Source organism: Glycine soja, chromosome 14, assembly GCF_004193775.1.
Source record: "Glycine soja cultivar W05 chromosome 14, ASM419377v2, whole genome shotgun sequence".
In the NCBI taxonomy this organism is placed as follows: Eukaryota; Viridiplantae; Streptophyta; class Magnoliopsida; order Fabales; family Fabaceae; genus Glycine; species Glycine soja.
Window position 1 is genome coordinate 49,297,628 of NC_041015.1, and position 23,901 is coordinate 49,321,528.

The following is a 23,901-nucleotide window of genomic DNA, read 5'->3' on the forward strand; positions in this document are numbered from 1 at the left end:
TCTTGATTATTTTTTTATAATTTATTGTCCTCCATTTTAATTAACCTTTAGTGGTGTTTTACTTATCTGTGAACAGTTTATTTTGTAGATGAATTAACAACCTATGATATATTCTGCATTCAATATTCCATGTCAAATCTGGCTATATGTTCATACCTACAAATTGAAGGGAGCCCTAGACAACAGCTGGCTAGTCAATTTTCCTATAGTACATCGTTGGATAGATGGATAATTAAGAAGATGGAAAATGGTACAATGAGCGTACATCGATATAAATCATACAATATTACCTATATTTTTAAATATAATATTTTTTTAATAAATTATTTGTCTCTTTTTATAAGTATTTTTTTAATTTTCTTTTGCATTAATTTGTTCGCACATAAGTGTCAGTGTGATTGGATTTTTTAAGTAAACGAAAAAGAAAGTGAACGATTTAAACACTGAGAGAAAGATGCAGAAAAACAAAAAATAGTATGAAAGACGAAACAACACAGGATCCCACAATAGATTTTCTTGAAAAAAATAGAATAGAAAATGGATAAGAGGAAAAAATGTGAACAAAGTAGCCAAAATCAATTCACGGGATGCCAACGCTATTATACCATCTTAAGAGTTGTGATACGTTGAAACTCAAATCTTATAAAGTATTAGAAGTTGTCCTAAATGTATAAAAGTGAAAGGCAATCCACGCTTCAAGAGTCTTTTTAGAGTTGAAATAAACTCAAATTTAAATTATAAGATTACATCAAAATCTATCCTAAATTCATTCTAAAGAATCACACCTAGCTATTATATTATATTATATTATATATATATATATATTGTTTAACATGAGAAATGTATTAGGAAAAACTTTAGTTTTACATTAATTAAAAATAATATATATATATATATATATATATATATATATAAATGAGAAATAATTTTTATATAAAAATCAATTTTATAGAATTGAATTAATTTCAAACCCATATATATCTTAATACTTGAGTATTGAAATCATAGTGATATATGAATGAGATCATAAAAATGATTACAGTAGTTGGAACTGATGACGTCCTTGCGCTCCTAATAGGGTATTTCGTTATTAATTACTTGCAAAGTTTATAGTAACTTCGTCTTGAGCTTTGGTCATTACTCTAGGGTTTTCCATCATCTCTGACATGGCCCATTTTATAACTGCTGATGATGTATCTGTTCCAGCACCAAACATGTTCTACAGTAGGAAGATCATGAGTTCAAATTTATTAGCTTTGGAATTTATACTTGCATGTGTCATATACGTATACAAAGCCTTCTGATAATTACAAAAGCAGCCTCTAAGAAGAAATACTTGCACAATAAAATATACCGGCTGGCTTGATTTTTAGACACTCAAAAATATAAATACCCTAGCCTATTGACACTTTCTTGCTTCTGTTTATTTGTTTTTTCTTATCACATGACAATACCCTATAAAAAAAAATTCCAACATAATAAATTTCTCTCTGAATAATTTAAAAAACGTACTCCTATTTTAGGTTAATACAGATAAGAGGATTAATTTCTAAACCAAATTTTGTTAATTTTGGTAAAAAGAAAAGTTGAGAAAAAAAAAGAAAGAGCTCAGGTGTGCCACCTTTCGTCTAAGAACGTAGTGACAGACCCATCTATCACAGTTGACACAGTTATCATCATAGCTCTTTTTATTTGCACCAGCCGGGAATCGAACCCGGGTCTGTACCGTGGCAGGGTACTATTCTACCACTAGACCACTGGTGCTTCTTTGCCAACTTTTTACACAATATATTATTTATAAGGATATTTTTTTGAACTAATTTTTGTTCAAGATATAATATGAACAGGTGTGCTTCATCCAAATTTACTTTGGTTTCTTGAGCCTTTGACTTGACATATATGGTAATTAGAGTCTTCAAATTGATTTCACCAAGTAGAAATAAATGTTCAAAATCAAATCAAAGGAAGTTAAATGAAGCAACTAAAACTTCATTGTATATAAAGTGAGTTAAATTTGTTGAGTTAATATTTTTAGTTTTGCTTAAAGTGGAGGATTGAATTATTTAGTTGATTCAGCCTACCAACTTGTCAAGCCCAACAATAACACAAAGACATGTTAAGAATCATTTATATACTCATAAAAGAAATATCATTTATATATAAATAAGAAGAAAACTGTTTATTAGTATGAAAAAGTTACGCAGAGATGTGATTCAGTAATTGATTAAGAATTTGAAAGGGAGATATACCACTCTGTAAAAAATCTTTTCACATAGACCCCACCTTAAAAAAACATATTTTTCCCAACCATCTCAAACTATAGTCATTTTATCTTTACCTATATACTTAATTTCTTAATTGTTTATTTATATTAGTTTTAACTTAAATAATTTTACAACACAATATAATTTTTTTATTTAAATCCAAAATATAATTTTATTAATTTATACATTAAAATTATGTATCTATTATGAACTTTGATAATATAAAAATGAATGCTTACTTTGTGCAATATAGAGAAAAAAAACTAGTATTTAACAATTCTTTAATAACTCAACGTCAATAATATAATGAATTAAAATATACATAATGTTAAAATAATTTCAATAAGAATGTTGTTGCCTTTTATTATTAATAATTCAATAAAAAAAGATGCATGTATTTAGTCCTTATTCCCGAAGAATTTTTCATGTTTTTGTTTTAAGTTAAAAAGGACTCTTCTTTTTTTTATATACAAAAGTTAAAAGGGATTAAATTCACATGTTTATTTAGAGTCTCTATATTTTCATCATCTAACCTTTTTATGAAAATATGTATATAGGGTACGAGAAAATGGTATATATACACACTAACAATATAAAAAAAATGTTACATTGATATTTAATTACAACTATTATATATAATAAATTTAATTTTTATAATAATTGTCTAAAAGTTATTATTATAATTTTTTATTGGTTAACATTGTAAAATGTATATTTTAAACTGAAAATGAATAGAAATTAAACCAATAGTGTATTACTGTGTAGAATTTTTTAGTTTTATTCGTAAGTGTACAATTGATTTAAAAAAAAAATTGATTTATGCACTAACAATCTAAAAAAAGGTACACTATCATTTAATTAGAAATTTCTATCATGGTAAACTTATTTACTTTTACAACAACTATTTAAAAGTCATAATTTTTTTAATTTGTAATTAGTTTACACTATCAATGTATGAAAATTAAGCTTGTGATTTATGTGGGTGTTGGATTTATATTGGATAATCTAAAATCGTGTTGAAATATCAATTAATGTGATTTTAGGTAAATATTCACATATATATTTTCATGTTGGAGGAATTGATTTTGGATCTAAAATAAATTTTGAGTTTAAATAACTTGAGCTATATTTTGTTTTAGATAAAAAGTTGTATACTAAATTATACTTCTTCTCCACTCATATGCAAGAAAAAAAAATCTTATTTGTTGAACTTAAATATAAATAAATCTAAATAATTTTATTATATTTAATGTTATCATTCATAAAACATTATTCATTTAATTCTATTTTTATTTTCAATGATTCTTTTATTCATGATAATAAATTCTAATAAAAAATATTTAAAAAATAACCTTATTTATATTTGAGATTAATAAAAAGCCAACTAGATTTTTTAACTAGTGTAAAAATATTTATTTTTAGTTATATATGCATGAGTCATATATGAGTCTAGAGGGAATACTATTACTAACTTGTTTTAGAACTAAACTTTATCTCACTTTAAAATTAATTATAACTCAAATTATTTTTACAAACACTCAGTGAGAAACACACTTAATGAAATTCTAGGTCGATCATATCAACATTATACAAACATTTTATTTATTTATTTATATGTATCAAGGATATTTTTAATCGATAATTTCTTTCAATGCCAAAATGCATATATTACAACTACAGTATCTACTACTATTATCCGTGACGGATCTAAGACCCTAAGATAGTAGGTACAAATTATAAAAAAATAAAATCAGTGGATTCAATTATATAAATATAAATAAAATAAAATATAAAATTTTATTTACAAATTTAGTAAATTTTTAAAAATAAGAGATGCAAGTGCACACCCTCATATCAATGTAGGTCCGCCACTGACTACTACTAATAATAAAAACTACAGTGTCTACTAACTATGTTTGATTACATAAACATTTTCTTACTTCAAACTTCAAACTTGAAAGTAAGTGTAACATTACGCACGCGAGTTAAAAAAGTTTAAAAGAATAACTTTGAAAAGAAAATGATAGGGGAAACGTGTCATAGCATTGGTATCAACGAAGGAAGTTTAATAGAAGAAGAAGGCTCATGCGCAAATAATTGAACGGCTATGATCGCTTGCTCTGAGTATCAATTGAATCAGTGATTTGCATTGCATCTGCATGGGGATCCATGATTTTGAAAGAAATCAAACAAGTAGTAACAAGTATTATTATTTCTTTATCATTTCATTGTTTTCTTCCAAATTGCTAACCCGCTTTTACTGTTCTACTCAGTTCGGTTTATAGACCAGTGACATGGCCTAATACACCTTAATTACCTTACGTTTAAGATTTTGACATAAATATAAAAGAAAATATGATTAATATTTTTAATTTTGTCAAATATATTATGTAATTTTTTAATATTATTTTTTTATCTCTCTAATTAATTGCATTTCTAGAAATCTCTTATTTACTACTAAGTAACAACAACTTTTACTATGGGCACTTTGAATTTAAAGGGGGTAATGATTCAATCATGATGTGGTTTTAGTTAGGCTAATCTCCTATTCAAATCTTAAGTCCTCTAGATTAGGATGGAGAAGGGTGAGTGTTCGAAAAGAGGGGATCAAGCTGGAGATATCCACATCTTCTTCTCTAGATTTTCTAGAAGATTGTAGTGGATTGGACTTGTGAAGGGTATGATGTTTCAGAAATGGGAAAAAGTTTGTGACTTGGTGATTGTGAGAAGGAGAAACAAATGAAGACATAGATTTGGCTTTGTTCAATTTAAGGGTGTGGAAGATGTGCGAGAAAGTTAGAGAAGCTGTTGTATTCTATTAGGATTCGCAAGTCTAAAATACATGCCAATCTACCAAAATTTAGGTATTCTATGAAAAATTTAGGATTGGCAAGTCTAAACAGAGGAATACATATTGCATTTGTAATTATTTGCACTTTCTGGTGATTCATTGTTGATTTAAAAAAAACAACAACTACTTTTACTGAAGGTATTCTATGAAAAAAAATATTATTTAATGTTTCTTTAGTTTTTCAAACAACAATTAATTTATAAGGAATTCTTTTTGTTAAAACGTGTGAATAACTCTCATTTTACAAACATGTATAATTGAGTTATATTCGAATTCATATTTTAAGATATTATGGGAGCTTATATTAACAATTATTATTAGGTCATTTGTTACTAATGGTGTTTTAATTTGAGAAAGATGTGTTAAAAATCTTCCATCAATTAATGATATAATTAAAATATAATATTTTTTTAAAAATTGTTTCAAAATATTTGAAGTTACCTAATGTTTTGTTTGAAATTCTAAGAATTAATTACACCATTTAATATCAGTGTCAAAAATTTAATATATAAGTAAGATACAACTTTCATTTATTTTAGTGTAAAACATGATGTTTCTTAGTTGAAAGCCCAAGACTATTTTCTTAAAATATTAAGATCCATTTTGGGATATTTGGTAGGGAAATTTTTTTTCATATCTTCAAAACATGATTCATTAAAAAGTCGACTATTGAAAATGTATAAAATATGTTGAATTAAAATAGTATCTAAAACTTTCTTTCTAATTGAGAAAGTTGAATTCCTAAAATCATAATTTCCTCATAATCTTTTTTTAATTATATAATAACTATGAGAATCATAATTTTTCGTTTTAAGGTTCCTAAAAAAGAAAAAAAAATTGGTCTACATAATACCTCCTAAGAGGTTGACATCTCTTAACATTTTTTTTCCCATATGCATATGCATCGATCAGAAATTAAATTCATAACTATATCTTTAAGAGACTGATTGATTTTTGTAAAATTAAATTAAATTGAAATTCACGTTCGAAGATACTTCATTTTTTGTATGGCTTTGCGCGTGTCCCATCCTGCAATGCATGTACATCTACACACACCTTTTCTCTCTCTCCATTCTGTGAAGAAAAATCTTTCAGTTTTTTGAAACAGTATAGATTAAGATTCCCTTTCCCAGTTCTCGGTTCTCACCCCTTTCCCAAACACCCAAAATAATAATAAAAAACATCATAACAATAAATAAACAATGACTTTCTCGCGTTTCACAGAAAGCTAACAACAGTAACACGCACGTATGTAGGTATGTGCAAGTGTGTTCATTCACTCAAGTTTCAAACTTTCAAATGTCAGAGAGACAGAAGATGGTGCCAACCAGCACTGAACTCCAACCGAGAGCACCTTGCAACCTTGTACTGTTCCTCTCTGCTCCTCCAACTACACTTCCACTTTCCGGTTAGACTTTGGCTTCACATTGCTGTTTTCCTTTCAAACTCAAATGGGTTTTGCCTCTTTTTTAGGGGTGTTTTTGATTTTAGTGTTCTACTGGTGTTGCCTAGTTTGAATGTAACAATGTGTCCTTTTGAGTGCTGAAATGTGCACTGAGAGGAAAAATCTGACCTTTGCACTTGCTGCATGAAATTTAATAGTAAACAAATTTTTTTTGCATTTTTTAATCTGGGATCCTATTTGCCACCACTACCGGGTTTTTGTGCCTGGAATCTTGGCTCTGGTTGGGTTATTGGGTGTGTGCAATGTGGCTAGAAAAACCCTTTTCATCAAATGCATCTTGAGTGAGTGTTTTTCTTATTTTTTTCAATCTAGATTTTGTGAAGTGCTTTCTTGTTTTTTGAAGCAAGGATCACTGTTGGATTCGATCTGTATGAGTTCAAGGTTTGATCTTTTTTACCATGGAGTGCTCAGATACTAAGCCTGTGAAACCCAACTCGAATAATATATCGGAAATGGTGTGCAAGTTTGCCAAAGTTTGTAAATTGAAGTCTATTGGGGTGTTCTCTTCCGAAATCCCCAATCTCCCTCACTTGCAAAGATCCATTTACAATGAGACCCTTCTGAGTGAAGACAGCAGTGAAGAGAGCAGATGCTATGACCAGAAAGTGCATCCCCACCCCACTGAAGTTCCTGCCAAAGATAATGCTTGTGCTGGTTTGGAGGTCATGAGGAAGCTGTTTGATGCTGTTTCGGCGCTGAAATTGGCATACCTTCAGCTTCAGCAGGCTCATATCCCTTATGACCCTCAGAAGATTGTTGCAGCTGATGACCTTGTTGTTGCTGAGCTTGAGAAGCTTTGCAAGTTCAAGCGCGAATATGTGCAGAAACATTGCAAGAAAACAAGGTTCAATGCCGCTCGTTCTTCTCCCTTGATGGCTGAAATTGTGGCCAAAGAGGCACTTTTGGGGAAGCTGAAGTCTCAGAACAGTGCCAAAGATTCTGATATTCTTCAGTTGTGGCGGGAGCTGCAAGATTTGGAGATGGGGAATAAAAATCTGAGTGAGAAGATCAAGCAGATAAGTTTGGAGAAAAGGAGAGCAGGTGTTTTGAGTGTTACTAAGGTTCAGGATGTCTTCAAGGCTGCTTCAAAGTCCATTCATGATTTTGCAAAACCGTTGATTAGCTTGATGAAAGCTTCGGGTTGGGACCTTGATAGGGCTGCAAACTCCATTGAGAATGGTGCTGTTTATTCCAAAAGGTGTGACAAGAAGTATGCTTTTGAGGCCTACATTGCGCGCAGAATGTTTCATGGGATCGCTTTAACATCTTATGATGTGAGTGATATTATGAAGTTTGATGACCCTTTTGATGCACTAATGGAGAATCCACATTCTGATTTTGCCAAATTTTGTCAAGCAAAGTACCTTCTTGTTGTGCATCCGAAAATTGAAGAGTCATTCTTTGGCAATTTGGATCACAGAACATTCGTAATGAGTGGCAAGCACCCTAGAACCAAGTTCTATCAGTTGTTTGCTAAAATGGCAAAATGGGTTTGGGTTTTACTTGGATCTGCTGTGTCAATAGATCCTGAAGCAACCTTGTTTTCGGTGAGCAGAGGAAGTGTGTTTTCCAGCTTGTACATGGAATCTGTTGAGGAAGAAAAGGAGAGTGCAATACTTTCAGATGAAGAAAGAGTGACATATAAAGTTCAGTTCATGATCATGCCAGGGTTTCAAATTGGAAAGATGGTGGTGAAGTCTCGAGTTTATGTCTCGAAAAATTCTTTAAGCTAAATGGCGGACCTTTTAACTGGTAATTCAGCTAACAGAACCACATAATTTTTGTACTAGAGTTCTTTTAATGGCACCTTAGCTAGTCAAGATAACCATGGCTACTAGGTTATGCTAGAACCTCAATCCACCATCTCTATATTTGTAATCTTTCCTATTAATGTGAGACCTGGGATATGTAGTCGTTACAGTGGTCTTATATTTCTTTCTTTCTGCACTGTATTTATTTTTAACCTTTCAAATTTCTCTCCAAACTGTAAATATGTGTGCAACTAAAACTGCCGTTCATGAATGCACTCTAGTTTATTCTGTGGTCATCACTCATCAGTGGTCTAACATATTACTTTTGGATTTTATGTAATCTCCCTTACCAAGGTGAAACTTTAATTCTGATAGGAGATTAACAACCAAAGCACCTAAGAAACTGTATCTAAGTTTTGTCCTTAGTTTATCTCTTTTCAATCATACTATATTAGGGTAATATCTTTTGTTACTAAACTGTTGTTGATGTATTAATCTTTTGTAAAGATGTTTGTTTACTATGCTTATGCATGTGACAGCATGCTGTTATTAGTATATGTAGGGACATATTGGAGACTCGAAAGGGCAATGGAATAGGATGAATTGAGATTTTTTATTTTTTATTTTAAAAGATGCCGATTGCAGTTTGCTAACTTGTTTTCATATTTCCAAGTACATACTAGAGTCTTAATATGGGTTCATCCTCAATGCTAATCTTGATTGTTGCCAAAAAGACAAAAGAAGCAAAATCTGAATTCAGTTTTTCTAACCAAATCAGGAATCGGATCTATAGGCAATAGTTATAACCAAAGGTGGTGTTGAGACTTTTGGACAGTCAGTTATTTCCTCAAAAACTGAGGATGAATAAATCAAGATAAATCATTTCATTAAATATTTCATATAAACTGCATTCAAGATTGCACAAATCCAATTTTATGGGAACACTCAACTGAAAATTATAGTGAGAAAAAATTAATATCTATTTACTCTCTCCTTAGGCCTTCACTTGGAACTGTCACCTTCCTCACTATCCGGAGAAAACAAGTCCTTACAAAGCTCTCCATAAAATCTACTAACTAAATCAATGAACACAGGACACTTGAGGTTCTTCCAACAGTATAGAAGTTCTTCCACATCCATCAGGTCCCTGGTCTTCCCTTCTTCCACAATCATCTCCACCAAATAGTTCTCAAAACTCCTGCATGCATCTTCCACCTCTTGCCTCAAAGCCTCCTCCCTCTTCTCCACCTCACGAGCCGTTACAAAAGCCGGGGTAAGCGGCGATGGAAAGAGTGGAGTTTCATGCACATTTGAGGGACTCCTGAGTGCTTGCAGCATGTCTGCGTGCTTAGATTTCTTTGGAGAACGAAACATGGATTGCAACAAAGAGGACATTGTTGGTTTTCTTGGGAAAGAGGCCTTAGGGAAAGTGGACTTGTGAGCACGGAACTTGAGAGCTCTTATAAACACAGGTTTCTTGGACCTAAGTCTAAAGAACAAAAATAGTTTTTTGCATGGCCTGAGAAGCTTGGATTTAAAGACACCCAATGCTTTCCCTTTCATCTCTTCACAAGTAAGAGAGGAGTGTTGTTGAAGAAAGTGGAGTGCTTTAGTGTGGTACTTTAGGGTGGTGGCTTAGTTGCTTGTGATTACTATTCTAGGTGGATGAGGATGTTTGTTGGAACCTAAGTTAGTTGTTGCTGCTGTTGTTGTTAACTCGGAGAGAATGAGGTTGTGATGTTGGTTAGAGAGAGGGGGGAAGTCTATTGGTGTGTTGAGAGGGTTGTGAGGTCTTTAATAAGTTATGCTTATTGTATAGTTAGTTGGTGAGTGTGGGTTTCACGTCTTAGAGTGATGTGGTATTGGATAGAAATGGCATAGCAGTAGCATGAAATATGTTACCTCACAATATACGCGTTAAGGGAATGAAGCAGTGCTGTCTTTAGCTGTACTATGACCATTGATTTAGAAAAAGAAAAAAAGAAACATTTTATTTATTGTCATCACCATTCTGATCTCTCACATGTATATGAGTATATGGGGAGGTTCAATCATGAATATAGTAGAATTCTTTATTGCTCTATGACTTCTAGGATAATGTACACAAAGTATGAGAAAATTGTGTAAATTACATGATACGTTATACATTAGATATGGGAGCGAATTTGAATGTTTTGTTTTCCCACAAGTGAGCTTATGATATAGTTTTTATTTTCTTCATAAAATACTCTTTCTAACAATTAAAGAAAAGTATTGAAACAGATTTATATATATATATAACTTTTGTTGGATGGTGATATTATTGATGCGAAGTATCACAAACTTTGTTCCTGATTAATTTTTATCAGAAAATTGATTACCTTTAATAATATTTTCTCTTTCAATCAAATCTTTTTCTTGAATATAAAACTTAAAAGATCTGAATCTAATTCTAATCACACCAATGACATGTAGATAATCCTTTTACAACTTAGAGCGGTGCTATTTGTTACGAACAAAAGCTGCACGAAATGCATGGCCTGGACCAGTATTCTTTTTTTAAACTAATTCTTAATTAAAAAATGTAAAACAAGATTTAGAAGAAAAAAACAAGAGCTTCGTGAAGTTATAAGGATCATGTTTAGTACTTATTAGCATTTTCCTTATTAACTGTACAAATACATTGTTTAATTAGAAATTTTTCTAAAAAAGCTTAAGCAGACGCCCTTGTCTTCTAAGAATATGTTTAGCTTTTATAGCAAAGGATATTAGGTGAGATATAATTGGAGTTAGTGGAGTTGTTGGGTAAAAGGATTTCCGGCTTTGTCTTGAGTGTTGTCTCTCTTCTTATTTTATTTCCCTGGCATTTTGTTGATCGATGAACCAAAAATATAGAATAAAGGTAGTTATGAGACAAACGAAATTATTATATTAAACAAATTCTACTTTTTAGCAGAATTGCAGAAAATAATAAAACAAAAAAAACATGATAATTATGCTGAAACCTGTTGTTGATGTAAATGAACCAAAAAAGCTTATTGGGCTTGAAATGAAGTGTACAAACAAGCTTGATAAATTTATCACAAACTAATTTCTAAAACTTTATATTGTTATTAAGATTTTTCAAAACTAAACAAATTCAAATTCATGTATTTTTTTTTATATTTTATCTTGAGGAATGATATTCTATAAATTAAATCAATGAGTTCATCATCTTTCTTTTATCACTTAGGAGTCGTGCGAGATTAAAGTCTCATACATGATTTTGAATGAGAAAAAGAAGTGAGGATTGAAGATCCTATTTCTATACCAACTCAAGATATGTTTATTGGTTAAGACATCCTATTTTTATACCTACTTTTTTGAATTTTTTTTGGTAAACCTTCAAAATTGTCCTATTTATATTGTGTACCTTTTGAAATATTGAGTTTTTTGTTTCAAAATATTTCAATTTTCATTGATGAGACGTTATATGATTTCGAAATCCAATTATTATATTCCTAATTCTATTTTCAGTACATTTATTTAATATTTACATGTATTTAAAAGTATATGTGATTTTGGATTCAATCCAAGATTTATATGTATGGAGTAAACATTTTTATTAGGAGGATTTTTTACTTACTCAGTGAAGATGATAATATGAAAAGTAAAAAAATATTAATATAATAATTAATAAATACTCCTAGTTATAATAATTAATAAATACTCCTAGTTATAATGAAAGAGGAGTTAACTTTACAATAATAAAAGGTTACAATATAACTTTTAGGCATGATTATCAAACTCTTGAGTTAACTGATTAATTTTTATGAGTTTACGAGTCTACTTATCCTATGCGAGTTGACTTGTGTATAAATTTTCTTTTTAGTAGACTTTGGGTAGACTCTATAAACTCTAAGTAAACTCGGTAGACTTTCGAGTTTACCACTGAGTCAACAAGTTAGCAAGTTAAAAAAAATTAGACTAAAATGCAAGTCATTTTCAATTATTTTTTGTCTGTTTAGTGTTCAACATACTTTCGTTTAGTATGTTGGTCTCGAATAAAAAAAATCTCACCTTTAATAATATCAAACCCTTGTTCTTTAATCACATCAAACTCTCGATGAGAATGATCTACCAGTACTATAATATCTACAAGTTATTATCTAGTAATATGATGCATTACTAGACTTGGTTATTTAAGTATTATGAAATTTATGATTTAATATTTTACTTTATTATATTATTGAAATGTTTAATTGATAAATTATTTGTAGACATTTTGTTATTATTTTTATATGAAGTAAACTCTTATCAGTCTATGAGTTGAGAGTATATGAAACTCTTACGAGTTTACATTAACTCTCGAGTTTAATAATCTTGCTTTCACATGTTCCAAGATTTTATTTATAAACTTTTTGTTAAACTGAAATTCTTTAATAGCTATTTTTTTGGAATTGGAAAAGTTTAGGTGAGTTAATGCTCAAAGAACACTTACAAAAATACTTTCAAATTACCTAACAATAATCCTTACATCCGTTGTTGAGGGAATCAAATTCATGTCCTTTTTGGATGAGTTCATTCCTTACCATTTGGATCAACCTTTGTTGGTAATAGCATAAATTTTTATTGTAAGAGTATTACTTGGTCAATAATTATTTATTGATTTTTAGTTTAAAAAAATTTATCAATACTGATGACATTACAAATATAGTTCTCCAAATAGTTTGGGGTGGGTTACACAAAAACTACAGGCACATATTGGGCCTGTAAGACATGGACAAACAGACCATAGTATCTGAACATGATATGATTCCCTTTATTTCATAATAAAAAAATCCCAAAATGATAAAGAAAAGGAAACGAATCTAAGACTTTGAGAGATGTTTAAGGCAGCACTGGGGGACTATGGATAAAAAGGCAAAGAAGGCCATCATTCCTAAAGCCAAGAATTGGGGGATAAATGAATCAGCACCCATAACAAAAAATGGTTCTCATCATGATTACTTGTTCAAGGTCAAATACATACATATAAAGCGGCCTGACAGAGCGTGGAGAACCGGATCATGAGATTCAATCCTTCAACTGCCAACAGAAATATTGGTAGGCACTCAGAGCAGTCCAGACAAAACAAAGAAAAAAAATGCGTAAGCAAGCAAGGAATTAAAGCATGCAATCTTGTTGCATAGTAGTATAATGACTTGTTATGTACATAGTGTGTAGAGACTTCAACCATAATGAAAAGCCTATGATACATAACACGCTTTTAGCATGCAACTTTTTGTCATACCGTGTATCATGGATTGCCAAATCTATGTGGGACAGTTCAACCAATGCAGCCAATAGGTGACATTTTACATTTTAGTAAAGTTTTAAATATGTTTTTATCTCTAATAAATATCTGATTTTTTTTAATAAAAAAATATTTGTTTTTTTTGTTGATAAAACAAAAATTTTGTTTGTAATAATAAACTAGTGAATTTTGTGTATTTTCATTAATATTTTTATTTATTTATTATTATTCTCTTTGAAAAAGATTAATAACAAATAAAAATATTATCAATGAATAAACATAAATTTTGTTATTTATCGTGGACTAAAAAGTGTCAACAATAAAAATTAAAATTGTTACTTTATTAGAAACTCAATAAATACAAATTCATTAGAAAATAAACATAAAATTTAATTATTTATTAACAATTGAAAATATATTTTAACTTTCTTAAATATTGAATGTAAAGAACTCAAGATAAAAAATTAATCAAAATTGCACAATTAAAACAAGAAGAGGGTCAAATTCTCTAAAATAATAGAAAGACAAAATTTAGGGAATGATGATAGTAAAATGACTATATAAGTGAAATTCAGACTAATAATAATGCACATACAAAATTTTTACACTACCATCCAATGGACTTTTACAATAATTAATTTAAAAATTATATTTAATTAGTTGTGAATGTAAAATATTAAACTTTCAGTACTGTCGGTTTCCAATCAATTAATTTCCTAAATATATTTTGTGCATCTCCTTTTTCATAATGATGAATAGTGTGCGTTACGGAATGTTTCTAACGTACAACTATATTACACTTGTTATAATGGAATTGATTAGCTTAGACGAGCGTGAATATAGAAAAACCAATAATATTGTAGTAATACAAACAGTACGAGCTTTGTGCACGTTTGCTCGTAAGCAATGCTGAGAGAAAGTAATTTGGTGGACAAACTTGGTCCCCTTGCTTTCATGCTGGGGACTTTAATTTGGACCACCAACTTTATTTTTTTATTTTTTCCTGTTATAAACCAATCTTTCTGGCTTTATTCATCTTCCATTTCATCTTGTATGAATTGGAAACACAAGAAAAACTTAGAGAGTAAGTGTTTGTGTTTGTGTCATATCTCTGATGGGTAACAACAAGTTCAAGTTGTCAGATATGATACCAAATGCTTGGTTTTACAAGCTGAAAGATATGAGCAGATCAAGGAAGAGAAATGGTTCTCATGTTATGAAGAGTAAAGTGTCTTCACCAACAACATCACAAAGGTCTCTGCCAAGATATTCACAGTATTTTTCCACTGAGCCAATAAGAGCTGGTAAGCTATACAACACTCCCATTCACACCAAAGACTTGGACTTGCCATTCACTGATTCACCTAGAAGGTCTTCCAAGAGAAGGGCTAGGAGAAAAACCATCTACAAGCCTTCTCCCACTGTCGTTCCCTCTTCCGGCTATGACTCCCCAAATCATTGGATCAAGCCATGTCAAGTTCAGTCACCAGATTATGATGTGTCTTCAGCTGAAAGCTCTTCTGAGTCTGATCTTCATGAATATGCTTATTCTGAGTCTGAATGTGACAGCTTTTCTGTTCCTGACTTGTTTAATGGAGTAGACACTAATTGCAGCTGCAGAGTTAGCTCTTCCACTAATGACATCATCATTGACATGAACAGTGAGTCCTTCATTGGGAATCCTGAAAAGCAAGATGGGTTTAATGCAATTTCACAGCTTGGTCTTGCTCCAATATTGACAAGGCCAATGAAGTTTGATGATAAGGTCATCGAAGCAGCTGAGTTGAGGAGTTCAACGGATTTGGATGAGCTGCAGGATGATCAGTCTTTCTCAATTGAGATTCTCAAAGAGGAATGCAATAGAATTCAAAGGAGGAGAAAAAGCAGTCATAGAAAGCCCTTTGCTAATTCTGCAGGCATAAGGCTTAGGGTCCATTCTCCAAAACTTGCAAGCAGAAAAATTCAAGCATGTGCAAGGAGTGTGTCACCCATTTCAAGAAAAGCTCCAAGGAGTACAGGCTTCCTAGATGGATTTGCTGTTGTTAAGTCCTCATTTGATCCACAGAGTGACTTCAGGGAGTCAATGCTGGAGATGATTGTGGAGAACAATATCCGCGCATCAAAGGATTTGGAGGACTTGCTTGCCTGCTACCTTTCCCTCAATTCAAGTGAATATCGTGATCTCATTGTTAAAGCATTTGAGCAAATTTGGTTTGACATGACTCAACTAAGAATGTAAAGATCTTATTGTTATCCAATGCATATTTATTTATAGTCTTGTAACTATCACCACTCTTTTGATCAACTGCTGTTCTGAATTATCAGGATGCCATATTTGGTATCCTAATATAAAGAATATCCTCAAGTTTTGACAACCTTAAATATGCCAAGAAACATTGAATGTGTTTAGAATCAATTGATTTTCTCACTTGCTTTAGAATTTTGCTATAGATTGTGTTAACTGTCCCCACTTTCCACTATATGATTCAAAATCTCTAGCTGGATTACCTGTTATCTGAAAACCACTTGCTGAATTCCCTTCCTACTTCCTTATTAATGTTGTCACTATTTGAGTTTTTTTGGATATTCTGTAGTGTCAAAATCAACTATCAGTTAAATGTCTTTTGGCATGCAAAAAAAGTTTGTACAATCTACAGCATGAACGTCAGTTTTTTCAAGTTCATTTCTGCAACCTATCATACCAGACTCCACAAACACAAACAAAAACAGCTCTCTATTTGTAGTTTTGGTGTTTGACAAATTACTCCAATTGTGGCAAAGTTAGTTCTGAAGTATAAACAAGTTACTCAGGAAAATTAAATTGACCAAGTGTTCCTTTAGATAAAGATATGGTTATTCACAACTCTAGAGAAATAGGTAATGACTATTTTTTACAGAAAGTCTCTAATTATATAGGAAATTTGTGACACAGAAGCCCTGTAGCAGATTCTCATTTCCTTTAACAATGGAGTTAGAACTTAGAAGTTTTATGAACCGCAATTAGTGGCAAGCGATCATACAATTATGGTTGCTGATATGTCATGAATCAGAAAGGTAGAATTCCCTATAAGAAAAATTGCCATCCACACTGTCAATCAGAACATTGGATACATCAATCAAATGCACTAGATAACATCGCAATGATGTCGACAATATTATGCATTTGGGGTCATATGAAAGCAAATTGAATGAGATACGAAAGTTCCTCATAATGTAGCTCTCTTTCCTAGCTATTTATCAATTAATAGCCCTGAATGACATAAAATATGGTAGGTCTTCACAAAAAGCTACGAGTCTATGACAATTTTAAGATCGTTAGCGACCATAAATGTTTTCTAGTCAACTTTTCAGTAATATTTCCCTCAATACAATAATATTCCAATGATATTGGAAAGTTAGGTTGCTCCCAGACAAGTAGCATATACCTTCTACACATTAAATGTTTACCATCTTCGGCAAACTAAACTTATGTGGTACCCTTGTACTCTTTACTCGAGCAATGTTACACCCTTACGGAAGATCCTCTTCTTAATTCAACTAGCTTTTTATAAAGAAGATGTTAAATAAAAAAGTAACTCCATATCTCATCAACCAGGTCATTTTCTCAACCCTATAAAACAGAAGGCTTTGCATGCATTACTTCTATTTATTTTTTCAATCTTCAAGAGACTCATTTCTCAAAAAAAAAAAAAAAAACATTCATCTCTTAATTTTTCCGTTCCTTCCACTCCTTGGAGAGTTCTCATTTGGAGCAACACATGCATGCTGTGACCATTTTGTGGTAACATCACAAGGTGCCTGAAATCCAATATTCTCCACAGCACCAACTGTCTTGAATAACCTTCTTTTGTTCACCTCTTCAACCAGTGAACGGTGCAATAGTTGGCTCCTTATATCAATCAATGACCTGTTCCTTGTTAATCTATGATGATTGTTTATCATCATCTTACTTTTACTAGTGAGAGGAACCTGTGATCCTACCATGAGTTTGCCCTGGTTGAAATTGCTTAAGTCTTCACCGGTGGAAATCTTTTTGCCCTTGTTGTGACTGGTTGTGATTGGAAGTTTATCTTTTCTCAAAGATGGCACGTTGTACTCTTGATGATCATCTACAGAATAGTAATTCAAGTTGGAATATGTCCCTTGTGAAGAGCATCGTGAACTGGTATCATCATGCAAATCATCTGCAACAATAGTTTGTCATGTTAGTGTGTTATACAGAGAGAGACCAAAAATAGTGAAGCCATATACTTATTAAAGCAAGTATAAGGGGATATGGGAAATTCTTTAAATTCAAAATTCAAGATATGATATGTTCTTTTGTTTTGGCACATAGATATGATATGGTCTAAACACGTTAAATTAAAAAAATGTTTTTTACATAAATGCATAATATTTACAAAAAGACATTGATGATTTCTTAGAAATACATAATTATATAGTACACGGTTCCTACGGATAAAAAAAAAATTATATCAGTAGCAAATATTTGAGTCTTAATCTGTTGCCTTAAATTTAGGGCCCCTTAAGCTGCTGCCTCCTTGACCTTGAAGCAGCACTGTTAATCATAACATGAAGCCATAGTTACATATATTTCCTTGCCCTATCTAAATATATTATTTCCCTCATGAACAAGTCAAGAAAATTACATATTTTTGCCTAACTCGTGTCAAAATGTCAAAAAAAAGCATCAATAGTCCTATTCAAAGAGAAGTCTTGACTTATATAATTGCCTATTATTTAATATAGCTTTAGTTGAAAAAAAAAATATAGCTTTAAGAATCCAGAGAAGAGAAAGTCATACACAAGTTTAGTCCCAATCAGAGATTCAAAGTATCAGAAATTCAGAACTGTATCGGAAATATACAAGACAATTTTTTTAAAAATAAATAAATAAAATAAATCAGAGGTTCCCCAGACACTGTCATTTTTAGAGTATTTAGGCTTCATAACTGTATTAGATTTTCAAGTAGACTTCATTTCAAATTGTTCACAAATATTAAAACTGAAATAAGAGGGGATTAGGGAAGTGGGTGGAAGACATGTTATCAGACATGCCGTACCAGTATACTCTTTTCTAAAAATATTATTTGTAGGATTTCATAACACCACGTTGCCCACAATTAAACCTACATGCAGTAGTTAACTAGTTATGTCCTAAAAAAAATTGCTATTCCATTTTAATTCTAGCACTCCCAACGGTGCCTAGTGAATTGCTAAAGCAGTAAAACCTCCCACTGAAGAAATTATCAGATAGCCTCAAACCACCACGTGTTCATAATCTTAGACCCTGTTTTGATACAAGGCTAAAAGTCCTTGCGAGAGCATCTGTACTGAAAAAACTCTACTTTCAGAACAGAAACTCTCAAAAACACCTATACATTGTATCCAAACAGACCCTAAATCAATTTTTATATGACAACTAATAAAAATTTTCAATGTATAAGAAGGAATTAATGACACTCAACAATGTGTCATGTGAAGATTAGTGGCTCTTTCCTAGTCGCAGACCATGTAGTATTTAATCTGTGGAGCTATTAAATAGGACAACCACAACATGATTAGAGAAATGGACCAAGAATACATACCATGGAGCCAATAATATCCACTTGATATTTCCTCACCTTTACTGACTAAATCTGACATTGATTCTTGGAATGATGAACTAGAAGAGAACGAGCGAAAATGATGATGAGGTCCATCATCATCACAATCATCATCTAGATAATTGAATGTGTGGAAGGCATCTGAACAGCTACTTTGCCTTCTGTGAGGTAGCAGAGCAGATATCTCTCTATCAATCATGTTTGCAATCTCATAAGGCTCCCCATCCTCAATCTCCAATTCTTTCACCATCTCAGTTGCAACATCAATAGGGGTGTCAGATAATATGTCAAAGGGAAAAAATACATTCCTAACAGAACCTGCACAAATAATATGTAAAACATGAGTAATAGATAGTTTAGTGTTCAAATCTCAAGAAGCGTGTACTTGGAGTCTTGGTCAATTTTAAGAGAAATTTTTCCTTAAAATAGACCAACTAGATATTGTAAGTTAAGCAAAAGATTACAAACCATCCTTATCAGAAATTTGCACTTTGAGAAAGATAGTGTCATTTTCAGGATTCAGCTTCCCAATCACTTTCATTCCAGTCCTAGGAAGATCATCACTTAATTGCAGTTTCTCCATCTCATTGACGTTCAAAAATGGTTTCTGAATTGCAAATTTCATTGTTGATGATGGATCATCAGACACAAGAAATGGGTCAAGCAACAATTCTTTTGCCGACGGTCTCTTTTCTGCAGGTACTAAGCATTTTCCAATAAACCTTTGTGCTTCCATGTCTTCAATCCGGAAAAAGGCCATTGGTAGTTTTCCCTGAAATATGAATTGTTACTTTTAAATACAAACCTAGCTTTACATATATCCTGAAAACTTACACCAGAATCTGAATTTACCGATGTCACTTTCTTGTAGATTTGTGCTGGATTAGAACATTCACTATACGGATATTCAGATGTGAGCATTTCCAAAACACACATGCCAAATGAGTATACATCAGCAAGTTCATTGTATTCTTCCTCATACAATTCTGGTGCCATGAACTCAGGGGTGCCTAGCATAAAAGAGGAAAAATTTAATTGACAATAAAAATAGTAGCAGTTTCTTAGTACTTGTAATTAAGTGTGCAACACTTATTGAAACCAAAGTGAGTACCTATAACACTATGTGCTAATTGGGAACCGTGAAGAATTGCAGCCAGTCCAGGTCACCAATTTTTACTTGTCCAAGATGACCATTGACAAATATGTTATCACATTTGAGGTCCCTATGGATCACAGGTGGATCATGACAATGTAGATAAACAAGACCTTGTAAGATTTGGCGAGCCCAATTCTTTATAGCTTGTATGCTGACACGTTTATAGTTCTTCCTATATCTGCACATGCCCGAAAATTATCAGTTATTTTTTTAGGTCGACCTAGGATATCCTCAGCCAGAAGCTAAGGACTAATCTCTTAATTTACAATGCTTACTGTAACTTTCTACGTTAACATGCTTTATGAAAACTATCAGTTATTTCATAGAGCATATAAAAGCATAAAGTTGCAATATACATTTCATGCTCATGATTATATTCTCATTTCTTTTATGATCCCTTATATGTGTCCATTAAATATAAATTGTTAAAATTTGGAATCGCTTCACTTGTATCAAACAAAATCTTTGTGATGACTTACACCTAAGTTGCCTAACTTTTGTAAGGAACTACATAATGGGACTGGAGTAATTGCCTAAGTTATAGTTGGAATGGAAGTTAGTTACTCTCTCAGTGACCCAGATGTGAAAAATTCTGTGATAAAGTTGAAGGCCCTGCTATCAATATCAATCCAAGAAGTGTAGAATCTTAAGATGGATTGATGCTTGAGGGTACTGAGGAGATGAACCTCTGAGTAAAGCCGCTGCAAATCGTCCGGCGTGCGAAGCACCTCATTGAGTCTGACCTGGTTCCATGCTACCTCAATTCCAAGCACCTCATCAATGGCTTTGTACACTGTCTTCATTGCCCCTTTTCCAAGAATATCTCCAAACTAATAATCAATCACAAGCAGGGCACCTTAATCATTTACAATCCATCCATTACACATACAGTTTTAGAAACACAGTATTTCTTCTCAACTTAATACAATTTTAGGAGATTACCAATCAGTCTAATAAACTAATTAGTACTTGGCTTAAATTTTACAATACTAACCATGTGCACAAAAATGGCAAAAAAGTATAGCACACAAAAAATGGAATGAAAACAGAGGGATTAGAACTTACCCTGCCATATCGACCAGTTGGGTCGATTTCCACATAACAATTTTCTCCCATATTTGATTCTTATCTATATATACCAACTTAACAACTACCTCTTATGTATGTCTTTCACACTGCAACTTAATTGTGCAGAGAAGAAAAAAAGGGATAAAATGAAAGCAGAACAAAATTTCTTTATGGTATATTATCCTAAATCCTAGGCTTTCCTTCATGATTTACGTGAGAGAAGACCCCAAAAAATAGCCAGAAAAGTCTAGAGTAGTCAATGCTCTGCATCATTTTGCCCATGCTCACAACCGTACATGATAAGTGGTTATAGTCCTTAGCAACCATTTGATTTTTTTTTTCTCGTTTCTTGTTCTATTTGAAAACGAAAGTTTCAGAGGGGAGGGAGAGAAAGTGGTGCACGGTGTGATTGGATGGGAGAATAAGCAGATACTATTTAACAAGGAAAGTGACAGGTTCGTGTCAAAGTACCCCTCTTTGATTCAGGGTATTAGCAGGGGATTTGTGGCAGATAAGAGTTTGGGGAAGGGTCAGTTTTGGGCATTCACAAGGCACAAAGAATGGTTGGAATAGATAAGAGAAAGCACTAAGGCACGGAACTTGAAGAATCTGTGGACCCTCTTTGATGTAATCATTAGTGGGAAACAGGGGAAGGCCAAAGAAACAGAGGAAGAAGGTGCAAAAACAGAGTGGGGTGATGCAGGGGAGGTAACAATTACAGGGGAGAAATGAAGTTGTGAAGGTGAGGATTTGGTGTGGTTTTCAGGGTATTGAAAGTAGATTTATAATGAATAATGGTTGGTGATATGATGTGAATATGATAATAATACTCATAAAGAGAGTAAAACTATAGAGCATGATATCAGCTTTGGTTGGTGGTGGGAACCCCTTTCTGACTTACTTGGCAGCATTTTGGCATTGTGATGTCATGTGTGCTTGAGGGTGGGGCCAGTGAGGGCAGAAAGACAATTTGTAAAGTGCTCTGTCAGCATTTAACTTCTCTAGCTTTGATTTTGGATTATATGCATTCTCCAATTTTGGTTTTATAAATATCAATGTTAGTGCAAAATTATACCTTTTTTTCATTAATGTTTAATTATATGAATTTAATTGAATATATTAATGGAATAAATGTTTTTTTATATTATCATTCAATTATATAAGTGGAAATTGTTGATTTTCTAATAATTAATCCTATATAATCAATTATATAAGATTATTTTAAATTAATTGACGGTGGAAAAATAATTAATTATACAAACGCTTTTATTATTCTGACAAATTATTATACTCAGACTAACACATTACATTTTATTCTATTTTTGTTTGAATGAACTTTTAGTTTTTTAATATAGGCCACAAATATTTTTTTCAAAAGAATATTATATTTAAATTGGATAATAGCATTATAAATGATAAAACCCTTCCTAACTATCATATCTTAGACTTCATTTCAATTATGTTTGAGATAAATTGTTTGAAAAATAGTTTTTCCTAAAAAATAATCTATGAATAAATTAAAAAGATAATTGTCTAAAATTGTTGAATAAAACAAGCATTTTTTTTCTTAAATTTTTTAAAGTGGATAATAGGGTATTTAAAATTAACTATTTGTGATATTGAAAGTTGTAAAAAGAGGGAACATAAAAAGAGTGTCCTTAAAAAGATTCATTTATAATTACTCACTTTTATTAAGAGATTCATTTATCTTTTAGAGAAATAGAATGCAAATTTTATAATTTAAAAGAAAATTAGTGCAATCTATGTATTAATATAAAAGTGAAGATTATAAATTATCCTTAATATTATCATCAAATACATATTAATTTAAACTTTAAAGGCTTTAGGGTATGTCTGATTAATGTAATTTTTTTTTCTTTTGCTAACCAATCATATCTTTAGTATGTCTAATGAATAATTAGACAAATTAACAAACTTATTATTATATAATATAATAGTTTAGAAGAATGTAATTTTGGGATGACAAAGTTGATTTTAGTGAGTGGAATGTGGAATAATGTTACCCCACCACTAACTCTGGTACGGTTATGCTACGCTGCTAGTCCTATGGCCATCAGACTTTTATGGTAGGTGTGTCACTCTGTTATCCATTTTGTCATGTTTTATTGTCGTCGAGAGTGCGTGAAAATTCTAATTTAATACATAATTTTTTTTATGATGATTTAATACATGATTAAATATGTTTTTGTTTATATAAAATGAGTGAATTTTCTTTGGATCTATGTAAAAGTGCTTTTATTCGTTTTTCTAAAGTCTAAAATCTATATTTGTGGTTCTTATTATCATAAAACATCCGTTAATTTGAATATTGGAAGAGATAATTTTTTTTTTACCAATAGTCTTATTCAATTCAAGCATGATTAATTTTTTTAAGATACCTGTAGATTGTGAAGAAAAGAAAAAAAAACATTTAATATATGAAATTTTCTCTGATATATTTCAGATGTCTATCTGAATTCTGAAGC

At 31.6% G+C, this 23,901-nt stretch overlaps 3 protein-coding genes, 2 non-coding genes and 1 pseudogene across 5 annotated transcripts; 2 read left to right on the forward strand and 4 right to left on the reverse strand.

The window, feature by feature from the left end:
- Positions 1-1,604: 1,604 nt before the first annotated feature.
- Positions 1,605-1,685, reverse strand: LOC114385568. Its single transcript, XR_003660937.1, has one exon. It is a non-coding gene; the product is annotated as a small nucleolar RNA snoR114 (small nucleolar RNA).
- Positions 1,686-1,693: 8 nt separating this feature from the next.
- Positions 1,694-1,764, reverse strand: TRNAG-GCC. The gene has a single exon. It is a non-coding gene; the product is annotated as a tRNA-Gly (tRNA).
- A 4,418-nt stretch (positions 1,765-6,182) lies between these two features.
- Positions 6,183-8,627, forward strand: LOC114383726 (protein GRAVITROPIC IN THE LIGHT 1-like). The gene is made up of 2 exons (XM_028343459.1): positions 6,183-6,523; positions 6,924-8,627. The coding sequence occupies exon 2, from the start codon at positions 6,979-6,981 to the stop codon at positions 8,311-8,313; it is 1,335 nt and encodes a 444-aa protein (XP_028199260.1). The 5' UTR covers positions 6,183-6,523; positions 6,924-6,978; the 3' UTR covers positions 8,314-8,627.
- A 543-nt stretch (positions 8,628-9,170) lies between these two features.
- Positions 9,171-10,189, reverse strand: LOC114384487 (transcription repressor OFP17-like). The gene has a single exon (XM_028344158.1). The coding sequence runs from the start codon at positions 9,892-9,894 to the stop codon at positions 9,334-9,336; it is 561 nt and encodes a 186-aa protein (XP_028199959.1). The 5' UTR covers positions 9,895-10,189; the 3' UTR covers positions 9,171-9,333.
- A 4,325-nt stretch (positions 10,190-14,514) lies between these two features.
- LOC114384318 (transcription repressor OFP1-like) lies at positions 14,515-15,871 on the forward strand. Its single transcript, XM_028343983.1, has one exon. It carries the CDS (start codon positions 14,700-14,702, stop codon positions 15,822-15,824), a length of 1,125 nt encoding a protein of 374 aa, XP_028199784.1. The 5' UTR covers positions 14,515-14,699; the 3' UTR covers positions 15,825-15,871.
- A 758-nt stretch (positions 15,872-16,629) lies between these two features.
- LOC114384793 lies at positions 16,630-22,190 on the reverse strand (annotated as a pseudogene).
- Between the last annotated feature and the right edge of the window lie 1,711 nt (positions 22,191-23,901).

Excerpts from the sequence above, each read along its gene's own strand:
- LOC114384318 (XM_028343983.1), top strand. The coding sequence starts at position 14,700 with ATGGGTAACAACAAGTTCAAGTTGTCAGATATGATACCAAATGCTTGG.
- LOC114384487 (XM_028344158.1), bottom strand. The coding sequence starts at position 9,894 with ATGAAAGGGAAAGCATTGGGTGTCTTTAAATCCAAGCTTCTCAGGCCA.
- LOC114383726 (XM_028343459.1), top strand. The coding sequence starts at position 6,979 with ATGGAGTGCTCAGATACTAAGCCTGTGAAACCCAACTCGAATAATATA.